The 14,953-nt window shown below is 41.8% G+C and overlaps 2 protein-coding genes across 9 annotated transcripts in view; one reads left to right on the forward strand and one right to left on the reverse strand.

Annotated features, from left to right (window-relative positions):
- Positions 1-1,625: 1,625 nt before the first annotated feature.
- Positions 1,626-13,919, reverse strand: GGPS1 (geranylgeranyl diphosphate synthase 1). Of its 3 annotated transcripts, XM_061161447.1 has the most exons (5): positions 13,692-13,919; positions 11,896-11,953; positions 9,565-9,657; positions 3,162-3,232; positions 1,626-2,704 (listed from the first exon to the last, which is right to left on the reverse strand). In XM_061161447.1, the coding sequence occupies exons 3-5, from the start codon at positions 9,632-9,634 to the stop codon at positions 1,943-1,945; spliced, it is 903 nt and encodes a 300-aa protein (XP_061017430.1). In that variant the 5' UTR covers positions 9,635-9,657; positions 11,896-11,953; positions 13,692-13,919; the 3' UTR covers positions 1,626-1,942. The 3 variants fall into 3 exon arrangements, with proteins under 3 accessions (XP_061017430.1, XP_061017429.1, XP_061017431.1); XM_061161446.1 differs by lacking the exon at positions 11,896-11,953 and having other exon boundaries at positions 13,692-13,918; XM_061161448.1 differs by lacking the exons at positions 11,896-11,953; positions 13,692-13,919 and adding an exon at positions 6,091-8,445.
- A 478-nt stretch (positions 13,920-14,397) lies between these two features.
- Positions 14,398-14,953, forward strand: part of ARID4B (AT-rich interaction domain 4B) — a 133,521-nt gene continuing 132,965 nt past the window's right edge. For 5 of the 6 annotated variants that reach the window (XR_009696032.1, XM_061161450.1, XM_061161453.1 and 2 more), the window contains exon 1: positions 14,398-14,534. The gene's annotated coding sequence lies outside the window, so the exon portion shown is untranslated. Of the gene's footprint in view, positions 14,535-14,614; positions 14,701-14,953 lie in introns of those variants that run through there. The other variant, XM_061161451.1, reaches the window with a different exon arrangement.

Here is a 14,953-nt window from a genome sequence, read left to right on the forward strand (position 1 = left end):
GAGGTCAGAAAGTCATTTCTGTCAACCTAACTAGCCTTCATTCTTTTGATTTTGCCAACAAATAAAGTCAATTTCGTTTTCTTGTGTTAACCATCTTGACTATAGTTCAAGTGAAAAAAATTTTTGATTATTTAATACACAACTCTTTGCCAAGCATTTCTGTCACACTGAAAAGCAAGATAAAAATGACAAAAGAATCATGAGTTGTACCAGGCCAAAATTAATTTGATTAGGTAAGGAATAACCTACCTAAGCAATCTTTATACTTACAGGTAATTTGTCGATACAGTTAGCATTAGATCTTTCTGAGTAATCCAGTTTAAGTTATAGGTTCATAAAAATAAAGTTCAAACATCTGTAGGGTAGCACAAATATGATTTTCAGAAGAGGCTTCCTTGGATCAATTAAAATGGAAGATTCAAATTTTAAGTTAGTAAAGGCAATACCCAACTTTTTCAAAAAAAGACTTAGGTTGAGTGCTTTGGTGAGTCTCTTTCACACAAGTATATGGTAATTTGACCTGACATAACATATTGCACAACAAATCAAGCAAAATGTAATGTTACTGAGAAATACAAACTTTGGGATGTCAGTGACACCTCTTACTACAGAAACTAGAGTCTCTTTTTCTTCATAGCTCTTGGGCCACAAGATTGCTCCAGGAGCTTAGGGTTTAAAATGAAACAAAAGGGATAGTCATGGTTAAAGCACTATAAAGCTAATTGTGCCTGAGTCTAGCCTTTGAATATTTTGGCTCTCAGGTTAACTCTTCTTTCCTTTAATCATAGAGATTAAAGATGCCTACTTCCTTTTTCCATTCAAGCAACTGATTGCCTTGTTGGGGCGGGGGGGGGAGGGGGTTAGTGATGTGTGTGGGAAGGAAAAGGTCAGTTCCCCCAGCTTTTGACTTGAGGTGAGCCAACAACTCTTTTATGGTTTTTACTACTAAGAAAGGTTTAAAGACTCCTTCCTAAAATACTTTTTGCATGTACCTTTTCTTTTTTCCCAAATGGAAAGACACTAGTTTTGAGGTGGGAGTTACATTAGGGCTTCCCTGTTGGCTCAGTGGGAAAGAATCTGCTTGCAATGCAGGAAATGCAGGAGACTCAGGTTTGATCCCTGGGTCAGGAAGATCCCTTGAAGAGGAAATGGCAAGCCACTCCAGTATTCTTGCCTGGAAAATTTCATGGGCAGAGAAGCCTGGCAGGCTACAACCCCTAGACTTGCAAAGAGTCAAGACATGACAGAGCACTGAGCACGTGTCTGTGTAGCAAGTTACATTAGAAGGAAAAAGGTATCTGGGCTAGTGTGTAAACTTCATTCATGAAGACTCCTTGGTTAAAACAGCAGAATTTGCTGGATAGGGAGGAAGGAAAAAACGAGTTGAAACAAAGGGCCAGAATGCTTACTTTCACGGTCAGCTTCTGCATGGAAGTAAGGGAATTTCCAGGGAGGAGAATGAGTTAGTTATTCTAAGCAATGACATTTAGGAAGAAAGAAGAGTTCCTGTGATCTCTGGGCCAGTGAGCTATAGAAACTGGTCCCAAGTAGTTGATGGCTCAGAAATGGGGTAGATGAATTGTGAACTGCCCATGTAGTACAGCTAGGAAGTATGTGGATAAAAGTTCCTGGAAGCTGAAGTCTTCTTTTATTGACAGAATCTACACAACATGTGAGGCAGAGTTGGCCACAAGGTCCCAACACAGCACATTCTGACATTCAAATTAGACTTATTTAAATGTGGCTCCTTTTGATTCCTACAACTTTGTACTATGATGATTATCTGTACATAGGGATTCTAAATTGAAACAACTTTACTCACATAGTCATCATCACTCAATTTCTGGAGACTAACAGCTTGGTCCAATTTTTTTAAAAGGTAATAGGCTAAAAGACAAAAAAAGTCAACTAAGTATCAGGCCTAGTCGAGAATGGCTTAACATTATTCATTCTCTTCTTTGAACATTTTACTCAAGTGTTTTATTAGAGCTACTAGCTCAGGGTTCCCACCACGAGCATCAATTTGTTTATAGGCTTTAGATTCAAGCTCTTTAAGAGTATTCCGAGTGTATTCAAAGGAACCTACATTCTCAAGGTAATGTACACAGTATTTTTTAATATCTATGTTTTCGGTTCTCTGGCGCAAGATATTCTGCACCTGGGTGCTTTCCGGCCTCGACCAGATAGCATGAATAGTAGGGAATGAGAACTTTCCCTCTGTTAGATCTTCACAAAAGCTTTTGTTTTCACTGTATTCTTTGGAGTGTAGATTAGCGTAATCATCCCTGATTTGGAAAAAGAGCCCAAGTGTATCAAGTAGTGGTTTTAAATCTTCTTTGTAATCAGAGAACAACTGCATGAGACCTACTGCTAATCCAAATAGTCCACCTGTCTTTTGCAGCACCATTGCTTTATATTCTTCTTCAGTGGGACAAGTGTAATTATCCCTCCAGTAGATATCTAGGCCTTGTCCCTGATGGAGTTCTAAAAGCTGGCGGGTAAAGAGCTTTACTGCATCCGGGTGATCGAGGGTTAAGACTTTCTCTAGGCCAAGAAAATATACATAATTGGCAGAATTGATGACAGATGGAATTCCATAGATACTGTGTGCCACTGGAAAGCCACGTCGGAGTTTTGAGTTGTCTTCAATATCATCGATGAGTAAACTGGCATTATGCAACATTTCTGTCACTTCAATGATGATCTAGTAAAAAATACAATTGGAAAATTTCATTTTATTTGAATTATTCAACAGAGCTTATCAATACTTATTATATAACAGATTATCAGTGTCAGGTGTCTTAGTTTTTGCAATTAATTACTATCTAGAGACCTCAATAGAAATAGTGTATGATCATTAAACTGAGTTAAGAGCTAAGAGTATTTTTACATCTATCTATTAATTTCTTGGGATTAAGAATGAGGTTAGAGAAACTTTCCTGGTAGTCCAGTGGTTAAGAATCTTTCAATTCAGGATACGTGTGCTCAGTCCCTGGTTAGGGAACTAGGATCCCACATGATGCGGGGCAACTAAGCCTATGCCACAACTGGAGAGACCACATTCTGCAGCAAAGATGCTGTGTGCCACAACCAAGACCCGATGCGGCCAAAAATAAATAAATACTAAAAAAAAAAAAAGGAAGTTATAATCGCCTAAATACCTGTAGCTTGTCTTCTGGAACTTTTAGCCAATGATTAAACGCCTGTGACAGTTTGGTTCTTACTTGTTTACCTGCATTTAAAGAATACAATTTGGCAATAAATTAATACTTTAATTATAAGAAACACATTCACAAACTTCTAAAACTAGTAAGACTTGATAAATCCAGCCCCACCAATCCATTACCTACTATAGAGCTTAACTTCTACTGCTGGGTCCCTACTGCCAAAACTCATATCCTAAAGACACATAATCTTTTAAAATTAAGGCAGGTGAAAGAGATTTATAGTACTCCAGTGGCCCATCAGTGAGCCCACTCCTTTCATCTTAACTTATATCAACAATTTTGAAATGGAACGACTTTTAAGGAATTATGATCTAATTCATTCCTTTCTTGAAAAGGGAGACAGTCTAGTTAGTGGCAGTTAATTAGCCTATTTCAGAGACTACAGGTATTTATTTTATTTAATTGAAATATAGTTGATTTATAATGTGTTACCTTTCTACTGTACTGCAAAGTGATTATTATACATATATATATTCTTTTTTAATATTCTTTTCCATTATGGTTTATCATAGGATACTGAATATAGTCCCCTGAGCTATATACCAGGACCTTGCTGTTTATCCATCCCTTACATAACTATAGGTATTTCTAAGTAAAGGTACTTTGCTACTGAATTACCTTATAAAATGACCTCTTAAAATTATCTCCCTTTCCTTTAAGATTTTAGAGACTGGACAGCTCTGTTTCTTTTCAAGCAAAAAGTAAGATTACCATCCCATCAAGTATTCCTTTTTAACATCCTGAACTTAGTCAAAAGTTAATTTCTTTATTTTGACTAGGGCCTTTAGTTTTTCAATATTATCTTTTTCTTTTTTTTTTTTTTCTTTCACATGCATTTTATTCAAAACTCTTTCTCACCAGTGTCCTCAGGTAAGAACTGATGCTAGGCAAGGACTTTCTTAACCTTTACTCAAATTCCATTCTGAAATGTATCACTTCCCATTGGGCTCAAATCTGATCAAACTCTGAAAGTCAAGACCCCTGATAGCTCTCTTTTCTGAATTCTTTGATATGTATAATAGGGCAACAGCATATTAAAAAGCTGAGACATCACTTTGCCTACAAAGGTCCACATAGTCAAAGCCATGGTTCCTCCAGCAGTCATGCACAGATGTGAGAGTTGTACCACAAAGAAGGCCGAACACCCAAGAATTGATGCTCCAGAACTGTGGTAGTGGAGAAGACTCCGAGAGTCCCCCGAACTGTAAGGAAATCAAAGCAGTTCAGTTCAGTCACTCAGTCGTGTCCAACTCTTTGGACCACAGCACACCAGGCCTCCCTGTCCATCAAGTCGGTGATGTCATCCAACCATCTCATCCTCTGTCCTCCTCTTCTCCTCCTGCCCTCAATCTTTCCCAGCATCAGGGTCTTTTCCAATGAGTCAGCTCATGGCATCAGGTGGCCAAAATACTGGAGTTTCAGCTTCAACATCAGTCCCACCAATGAATACTCAGGACTGATCTCCTTTAGGATGGACTGGTTGGACTGCTTTACAGTCCAAAAGACTCTCAAGAGTCCTTTCCAACACCACAGCTCAAAAGCATCAATTCTCCGGTGCTCAGCCTTCTCCATACTACAAATCTCACAGCCATACATGACCACTGGAAAAACCATAACCTCTACTAGATGGACCCTTGTTGGCAAAGTAACATCTCTGCCCCCCCAATATGCTGTCTAGGTTGGTCAAAACTTTCCTTCCAAGGAGTATGCATCTTTTAATTTCATGGCTGGAGTCACCATCTGCAATGATTTTGGAGCCCAGAAAATAAAGTCAGCCACTGTTTCCCCATCTATTTGCCATGAAGTGATGGGACCGGATGCCATGATCTTAGCTTTCTGAATGTTGAGCTTTAAGCCAAATTCTTCACTCTCCTCTTTCACTTTCATCAGAGGCTCTTTAGTTCTTCTTCACTTTTATCTTTTTCTTACACAGAAAGCTCAAGAGAGGTCTTTGATTAATAGTCACCTGTAGAAGCTGTTTAGCCCAGATATAAAGGAATGGTAGCTAAAAACCACAATCAGTTCATTTAATGAAAATGTTCTATGAGCTTCCTGCTAAAGTGAATGCACAGTAACATCCTAATTTCAGATTAGGCTTCAGGGAAATAGTTACATAAAAAGTTTCAGTAAACAAAAACAGTATTTTCTGAGTCCTATCTGTTTTTCTCTGCACCAATCATCTAAACAAGTGGATACATACACCCTCATCACATACCCAAATGGAAAAAAGTTTCACTTTCTGTGAGAAGTCTAAAAGGGAAGGCTCTCTTAGAGTTCTGGAAGCAGTATCCTCTATTAACCCTTAAGGTGAACATGGTCTGAGTAGCAATTATACCCCTAACTTCTGATGTATTTTACAGTTTGACAAAGGTCAATCTGGGCTACAACGAGAATGCAAAATTGTGCAAAGTAACTTGATCACTTTAAAAAACCAAGCTTCAAAAAAAAAGAAAAACAAAACAAAACAAAACAACCAAGCTTCATTTTCATTAGAAAATGAAGAACAGAGAGGCAATGTACAGTCACATTTCTGCTTTCATTTCAGAATGTATTTGGAAAACAGTCAAATGAATGGCTTAATTTACACATACTCAAGTTTTGTTTTCAGGTTTTAATATTACAATAATGACTATTTCCTCTTTAAGACCTTAACATTACTGACTCCCTTTCTGCACGCTTACTTCTTCCTCAGCTTCCAACCGCAAAGGCCTGGGGACCTACACTTCTGCACAGGTAAATAAACAAGTATAAATACAAGTCATTCTATTAATACTTCACTAATTTCAGAACACCCTAATGTCAACAATTATTATTATAACCTTTTATTAGTAAGAGTAACGTTACAAAAAGTGGTCTCACCCACCTTTAAGTCACTTTAGTAACTCTGAAGCTCTCTGTGAAAAATACTTTATGCATAACACAGTTTCCTGTTTCTTTAGGAAAATCTTTTGAGATTATATTCTACCATGAATGCAAGAGTGTATTTGATTAAAAAAAAAAGACAGGATAGCTCAGTTCAGCTCAGTCGCTCAGTCATATCCGACTCTTTGCAACCCCATGAATCACAGCACACCAGGCATCCCTGTCCATCACCAACTCCCGGAGTTTACTCAAACTCATGTCCATCGAGTCGGTGATGCCATCCAGCCATCTCATCCTCTCTCGTCCCGTTCTCTTCCTGCCCCCAATCCCTCCTAGCATCAGGGTCTTTTCCAATGAGTCAACTCTTCGCATGAGATGGCCTAAGTATTGGAGTTTCAGCTTCAGCATCAGTCCTTCCAATGAACACCCAGGACTGATCGCCTTTAGGATGGACTGGTTGGATCTCCTTGCAGTCCAAGGGACTCTCAAGAGTCTTCTCCACCACCACAGTTCAAAAGCATCAATTCTTCAGTGCTCAGCTTTCTTCACAGTCCAGCTCTCACATCCATAAATGACCACTGGAAAAACCATAGCCTTGACTAGATGGACCTTTGTTGGCAAAGTAATGTCTCTGCTTTTTAATATGCTGTCTAGGTTGGTCATAACTTTCCTTCCAAGGAGTAAGCGTCTTTTAATTTCACAGCTGCAATCACCATCTGCAGTTATTTTGGAGCCCCAAAAAATAAAGTCTGACACTGCTTCCACTGTTTCCCCATCTATTTGCCATGAAGTGATGGGACCAGATGCCATGATATTAGTTTTCTGAATGTTGAGCTTTAAGCCAACTTTTTCACTCTCCTCTTTCACCTTCATCAAGAGGCTTTTTAGTTCCTCTTCACTTTCTGCCATAAGGGTGGTGTCATCTGCATATCTGAGGTTATTGATACTTCTCCCAGCAATCTTGATTCCAGTTTGTGCTTCTTCCAGCCCAGTGTTTCTCATGATGTACTCTGCATATAAGTTAAATAAGCAGGGTGACAATATACAGCCTTGACTTACTCCTTTTCCTATTTGGAACCAGTCTGTTGTTCCATGTCCAGTTCTAACTGTTGCTTCCTGACCTGCATACAGGTTTCTCAAGAGGTGGGTCATGTGGTCTGGTATTCCCATCTCTTTCAGAATTTTCCACAGGTTATTGTGATCCACATAGTCAAAGGCTTTGGCATAGTCAATAAAGCAGAAATAGATGTTTTTCTGGAACTCTCTTGCTTTTTCGATGATCTAGCCGATATTGATATTGGCAATTTGATCTCTGGTTCCTCTGCCTTTTCTAAAACCAGCTTGAACGTCGTTGGAAGTTCACATTTCACAGGATAGCTAATGAGTCTTAAATATGTTATCTAAAGGCCTAAAACATTTCTTCTGAATAATGAGGATTAAAACAAAGCTACTGAAGTAGTTCATTAGGTAGATAAACATTATTATTAAAATGTAATTACAGGCAGTTCTTGCTTTGTACAGTAGTGGAGTGGGAGACACTGGGTGATGCTAGTTAAGATTCTTATCATCACTGATAACTGGCATATTTTACGGTAGCCCAGTTCCAACCAGTGTTTGCCAGCTTGTAACAAAATAAGCCCAGCAACAGGCGGGGAGAGTTCAGGAGCAACAGTGTGAACTTTCTCAAAGCGAGACCCTAACATAAGTGAAGCTACTGGCAGCTGAATAAATGTCACCCAAAAGCAGGCTCTTGGCTTTTTCTTGAACAGTTGGCAATGTTCCCTTGCTTTCTCCACTTGTCTCTCCCCCATGCTTCTGAAGCATTGACATTAGCAAGTGTGTCTCCATTACGGTCTGCTAGAGTAGAAATATCACTCATCACGATGGTTTCCAAGGTGGAGGTAGAGCTACCACTCTTCTGGCTTAGGACAACCACACTTACCCTCCCCCGGCTCATAAAGAATAGAAATGCCCTAATTCCCACTGAGGTATGCTCATCAAGAAAAGTGTGTGCTTTATTCATTTTAAAATGTTTATTTCTTTTTGGCTGTGCCGGGTCTTTGTTGCTGCGTGAGCTGTTCTCCAGTTGTGGTGAGTGGGGGCTACCCTCTAGTTGCGGTGTGCTGGCGTCTCACTGCGTTGACCTCTCCTATTGCTGAGCATGGGCTCTCGGCCACGAGGGCTTCAGGAGCTGCAGTTACAGTGCTCCGGAGCACAGGCTCAACAGTTCTGGCACATGGGCTTAGTTGCTCTGCGGCAGTCAGTTATCTTCCCAGATCAGGGATCGAGCCCACATCTCCTGCACTGGCAAGTGGATTCTTTACCACTGAGCACCAGGGAAGCCCAAGTGTGCACTCTGGAACAGAAATAAAAAGTCTTAACTGTGACTGAGTTGAGGTCATCACTACACTATAGCTGAGACACTGTGTGAGCTAAATACGTCTTCCTATGGTTGTCAACTTATCACCTTATTTTTTTTTTGGCCACACTGCACGGCTTGTGGGATGTCAGGGAGTAAACCCAGGGCCTTGGCAGTGAAAGTGCAGAATCCTAACGGCGGGATTGCCAGGGAATTCCCAACTTTTCACCTGTGAGTAACTGGTTTGAATTTTTATTGAGAAGCCACATTTATCAAATGCATACGTTTTTACTTGCTACTACTTGCTTCTCAGAAAAGCTAAGGAAAAAAAATTAGCAAAATAAAACACACACATATATATGATTAAGCCGTGTCCAAGTGACTCATCTTTGTAGAGGAATAATTTCGGTTATGCTTCCAAGTAATTTGCTTTGAATGTTTTGCTATTTGTCTCTTACAGGAAGTGGTAGTGTAAGAAATGCTGTCTGGGGTTTCCCTGGTGGTCTGTGGCCAAGGATCCATCTTGCCATGCAGGGAATACTGGTTCAGTCCTTCGTTGGGCAAGATTCCATACGCCATGGAGCAACTAAACTCATGGGCCACAACTGCTGAGCTTGTGCATCTAGAGTCCGTGCTCCGCAACAAGAGAAGCCACTGCAGTCAGAGGCCTGCACCTCACTGAAGAGTAGCCCCTGCTCGTTGCAACTGGAGAAAGCCCACGTGCTGCAACGAGGACCCACCGCAGGCAAAAAATAAAAAGTTAAGTGTAGCTTTTTGTTGTCATACAAATTGGCATAACACCCCCTAATATCAAAACAGTAGGGAATAAAAATGTGTCGCATCCATAAAGGATAAAATTTCTAATGAGATACTCAAATGTTTTAAGTATTTTTATCTTTAGTTATGTTATAAAATTGGCTATTTTTAAAGAGGTGCCTTAAAAACGTCCCTTTTAAGAAAAAAAAATTGTAAAAGTTTATAATTATTTTCCTTATATGTATCTCCTTAAATAGAAAGTCTCAAGAGCTGACAATTCTAACCTTTTCTGTATGTTAATATTTAAATGACCACTACTCTATATAAATGACCCTATATGTATTATGACTAAACTATTACCTGGTAACTGAAGTAAGTACTTGTAAGGTTCTAGAAGAATTCGTTGGACCGTTTCTTGAGTCTTCTCCATTGTTTTTAAATTTCAAAGCTGATCTGTAAAAAAGGAGAATCATAAAGATGAAGTAATTGAGTATCAAAAGTGGAAAGGAGTTTGTATTTCAAGATGTTTTAGTAAACTTTTAGTTGGGTTTTAAGTGAAAATTCTACACCTATGAAACCTTAAAAACAAATCCATAGAATTAGATACTTCTACATATGACTGATCATATAAATTAGAAAACATACTTTTTTTTCCAAGAGCATTAAAATGAGTATGTTTTATACATGTGACCCTTAAACAACACTGGGGTTCGAGGCACCAACACCCTCCCCTCTGCAGTTGAAAATCTTGAGTGCTATCAATACTTCACAGTTGAACCTCAGTATCCCTGGTTCTGCATGCACAGATTCAAGTCTAACCACAAATCACGTAATACTGTAGTATATATTATAAAAAGAAATATGAGCATAAGTGGAACCTGAGCACTTCAAACTCACATTGTTCAAGGGTCACATTATATTTAAAACATAAGAATATAAGGAGAAAATTCTTTTATGCATTTTCTTCACAATCCATTTTAGACACTCTGATTAAGACATGTACTAACGAGCACAATTACAAAAGAAGTCTTTTAAAAATTAGTTAATTTACTAATTTTGGCTGTGCTGGGTCTTCGCTGTTGTGCGTGGACTTTCTCTAGTTGTGCCAAGTGGGGGATACTCTTCCTTGGTACATGGCTTCTCACTGTGGGGGCTTCTCTTGTTGTGGAGGACAGGCCCCAGGGCATGTGGGTTTAGTTGTGGTGCATGGGCTGTTGCCCTCTGGCATGTGTGATCGTCTTGGACCAGGGATGGAATCAGTGTCCCCTGCACTGGTGGGCAGATTCTTATCCACGTACCACCAGGGAAGTCCCTTGAGTGCAATTATATTAAAGATATTCCCCAGAGACTTATTATTCTGAATTTTATATTTACTTCAATATTTCCTAAAAATGCACTCACAATTTTACTGGAATCCTCCTTTACTGTTCAATCTCCACCATCTCTTTATAAATATTTATTGCTACTTTTGTCCTCTTATTAGGAATTTTCATTTCTGTTTTTGTTTTTTTCTGTTTCTTTTCTTTGGGTGGGGAAGTCTTCATTTTTAATCTGGACATTTCAGAAGGTTTCTCACCTTTGTCTACCTTCGTTTTCTTGGGACAATGATTTGGTCCCAAGGATCATGCTAAAGGATTGAAAGGTGTGTTTTCTGTAGTCTACTCTTAAATATCTAGGTGAAATGATCATAAAAATCTGCACTTCCCAAAGGAAATCCTTTTAGCAATATGAATCCAAAGAGAAAACTTCCACACAGAAAACTGCTACATCTGCTTTGAACAACAATTAATATTAAGTATGTCCCAAGGTAAAAAAAGTTCAGAAAATACTTTGAAATAATCCAAATACCAGTTTGGTAACCTGATGTGTGCTAAGTCATGTCTGATTCTTTTGACCCCACGGACTGCAGCCCGCCAGTCCACGGAATTTTCCAGGCAGGTATACTGGAGTGGGTTGCCATTTCTTTCTCCAGGGGATCTTGCCTACCCAGGGTCTGACCCTGTCTCCTGCATCTCCTGCATTGGCAGGCTGACTCTTTACCCCTGTATCACCTGGAAGTAATCTAATAACACCTATACTGTTTAAAGTCTGATAAAGATTATCTTATTCTTAAGAGATTAAAAAAGAAGATGATATGCAGGAAGAATAATCACTTAGGTAAAAGATTACTGAACAGAATTAAAAGTAGAATTTTAAAAATGTACCACATATATATATTTTATTTAAACCAATTTTATTTAAATAAAATACTTTATTTAAACCAATATTTTATTTAAACCAATTAGTAGCCATCTCTTCTCAACTAGGTTGAAAACAAAAATTCTGTTTTATCTTTTTTGCAGCCTCCAGAACACATAATTTAAAAATCAACATGGACTTCCCTGGTCATCCAGTAGTTAAGAAACCATACTTCCAATGCAGGGGATAGGGTTTGGATTTCTGGTTGGGGAACTAAAATTCCACATGCCATGCGGTGTGGCCAAAAGAAAAAAAAAAAACCTGTAAGACCAACTTTGAATAATTCTGTTTTGTTTCTGTCTAGTTTAGTAGCAACTATACACTGCTGGATAGATATCAGAGCTAATCTGTTTCAATTCTGTGGGTTTTGGTTTTTTCAACTTAAAATATCAGTTATGAATCTTTAAAAAAATCCTTTCCTTTGATCATTCAAGAAAGTTTAAGAATACTCACCAAACAAATAAGTCAATTAATGTTCCTTCCCTGGTGGCTCAGCCGGTAAAGCATCTGCCTACAATGTGAGAGACCCGGGTTCAATCCCTGGGTTTGGGAAGATCTCCTGGAGAAGGAAATGGCAACCCACTCCAGTGTTCTTGCCTGGAAAATCCCATGGACGGAGGAACCTGATAGGCTACAGTCTATGGGGTTGCAAACAGTCAGACACGCCTGAGCGACTGCACTTTTCCCAAAAAACGTTTATTTGAAAGTATTCTCAACAGTGGGAAAACATAGAAGCCTCAATTTTTCTAAGTCCTGAAAACCAGTCTGTTTCTTGTCTTGTGTAGTTTAACTGTTGCTACCCTACAACCCTGTGGCAATACTTATTACAGTGGCAATACTCTGACTGACCTTTTTCTTTACCCAAAAGACCACAATTTATCACACCTAGAAATTTTAGCTGTCACATAGGAGACCTGAATATAAAGAGGCATTACTGTGTTACATGAACTCTACTAATTTTTAAAATATTTTATTGATGTATAGTTCATTACAATCTTGTGCCTAATTTACTTTCAGAGTGAACAACCACCACAGAATGCCTCTGTTCAGAGTCCAAAACTACTCATTTTCACAACTGGGAAGCTGCCTTAAATTTGTTCAAACAATATATGATGAATATTAATTAACAAAATCAAATTCTCTTCTCCCTGGAGACAATAACCCCCAGGTTGGACTCCCTGGTACCTGTCCCTCTCATCTAGTCCTCTACTCTTCACCCTGTGACCTTTTCTAAATTCAAATCTGGGCCTATCTCCTCTCCGATTGGGAACCTTAGACGTTATCCCACAGCTCTTAAACAATAACAAAACTCCCTAACAAAGCGTGTCACGTTCGGACAGTCAAACCCCCAGCTCTCCAGCCTCCTTTGAAAAACTCCCCGCTGGCACAAGGCTTCCCAACATGATACCGTTTCTGTCTGGAATGTTCTTTCCTTAGTTAACTCCTGGTAAACCTTCTGCTCTCAGCTCGATCTTCACTTGCTCGGGAAAGCCTTCCCTCATTTCCTTAAAGCAAATTCCCTATTTCCAATTCTCATATCACCGTGACACTCTCTTTCGTAGCAATCACACCTGTTGCAATTTCACACTGACGTGTGTGTCCATCCTAGTTAATGCTCCTGTCTTATGCTCCGATTCAGGAAGGCAGGGGCCATACCAGTTTTTTCACATGGTAGGCGCTCAAATATGTGAAATGAACGACAGAACCAACGGCAAGTGCCTTCCAACGCGTTAGAGGTTAAACTCAAGGCACACTCCCGCATTGAAAAGTGAAAATATGCAAAGTGTTTTTTTTTTTTTTTCTTTAAAGGGAAGGATCTGGTTTCAGTATTGCCAAATCGACATACAAATATAAGGGCGGCTGCGGAGCGCAGAGCGCATCCGTCCAAACTCCGGGAGATGATGGATGGGTCTGAAGAAAACTGCCGGAGAGATACAGGGAGGGAATTTAAATAACTTCGAGTCAGATTTTTAACACAGGCTTGGCAGAAGTGCTTCAGACGTCGACTCCCCTAGCACAGGGTCGGTGAGGTGCCTGCTTCCTCCCCGCCCACAGGGCCCCTTCCGTCCTGCTGGGTCCCTTGCGGCTCCGCCCCTTCTCCAGCCAAAGGATGGAAAATTCATACACAATCCGGTTCAGCATCCGGGTCCTCACCCTCCTTTCTTTCTTCCGTCTCAGCTCCGCCTCCCAGCCTCCCCCACCCACCTCCCCATCCGGGTTCCCCCCCAGCCGCCAGCACAGCCACTCACAGTTCGAGGATGATATCACAACTTTCACGCCGCGGGTCCGGGAGTAAGCTGTACCCAGTATCAGCTTCCCACCTTATAGTTCAGAGTAAGGATCCCTCCGATGCCTACATGAATACTTCCCCCTATTTCATCGCAGAACTCTCCGCCCTCCTCGGCCACCGGCGACACCGCATTACTCGGTGCAATAAAATGCGCCATCCCGGTCACACTGCGCAGGCGTCGTTGCCGCCTCCCCTCTGCTTTGTTGCTCCTCCCCCTTTCGTTTCCCCCCCCGCCCGTTTCACGGAGGCGCGGGGCATTGCGGGTCTTGCAGTTCTCTGCGGGGGAGGTCTCGCGCATTGGCCCGAAAGGCTGGACTACATTTCCCGGGGAGCTTTGAGGCGTAACTTTCTGTTTCCATAGAACTGGTGGGAAAATGGCGTCGTTGTTTGTATCGCGGGGACCAATAGGAACAGGGTATAGGCGGGTTCTAAAGAAGCCTAACCAATCCGAGGTCGACTAAGTAGCCATCCGGGAAAGAGGTAGGGGAGGGGGAAAAAAGTCTAGGGGAGGGGAGAAAGGAGGGAAGGGGGGGACTTGGGGTTGGGGGGGGAAGCGATGTTTGCCCGTCAGTCGAGTCCGGAGTGAGGAGCTCGGGCGCCGGAGCGGAGGGAGACTCTTCAGCTTAAGCTTGCCGCTGCCACGGCCACCGCTTGGACTTTTGTTCGGAGGGAGCCGCAGAGGGTCTGACGCCGCCGTCCTCTGGAGGGCAGCGCGACTGGGGGCCCAGACCTCCAGTCGGGAGAGATTTTTCGTCGTCCCCCCTCCCCCCAGCGAGGGAGCCCGAGCGGCCGCCAAACAAAGGTACCAGTCGCCGCCGCGGGAGGAGGAGGAGCCGGAGCTTCAGCCTCAGCAACCGCTGGACCCGCCGCCCTTCTTCCCCCATCTCTCCCCCGGGCCTGCTGGTTTTGGGGGGGAGCAGGGGAGGGGACTCTGGACGTGCCGGGGTCGGAGCTCGCCTCCGAGGAAGGTAGGGACATTTTCTGAGGCTTTCGCGGTCTCGTAAGGGGGTCTTTAAGGGAGTCACTGGGCCCGGCCGAGGAGCCGGGGGAAGGTCGTCCTGGTGGTCTCCCCGGGCACCGAAATTCGGGGCCTTGGCCTCCGTGGAGCTCCCCCCGCCCCCCGCAGTTGCCGAGTCCGAGTCGCCCCCCAGCCTGGCGGCCGCACACTCAGCGCTTTAGCGTCCCTCGGCCGCGGTGGGGGGCCCGGGTCGGTGGTGGAGC

Source organism: Dama dama, chromosome 15 (assembly GCF_033118175.1).
Source record: "Dama dama isolate Ldn47 chromosome 15, ASM3311817v1, whole genome shotgun sequence".
Lineage (NCBI taxonomy): Eukaryota > Metazoa > Chordata > Mammalia > Artiodactyla > Cervidae > Dama > Dama dama.

Coding starts and splice junctions, on each gene's coding strand:
- GGPS1 (XM_061161447.1), bottom strand. CDS start 9,634: ATGGAGAAGACTCAAGAAACGGTCCAACGAATTCTTCTAGAACCTTAC. Junction 3,233..9,564: donor GTACTTACTTCAGTTACCAG/GTAATAGTTTAG, acceptor CTTTAAATGCAG/GTAAACAAGTAAGAACCAAA. Junction 2,705..3,161: donor TTCCAGAAGACAAGCTACAG/GTATTTAGGCGA, acceptor ATTTTTTACTAG/ATCATCATTGAAGTGACAGA.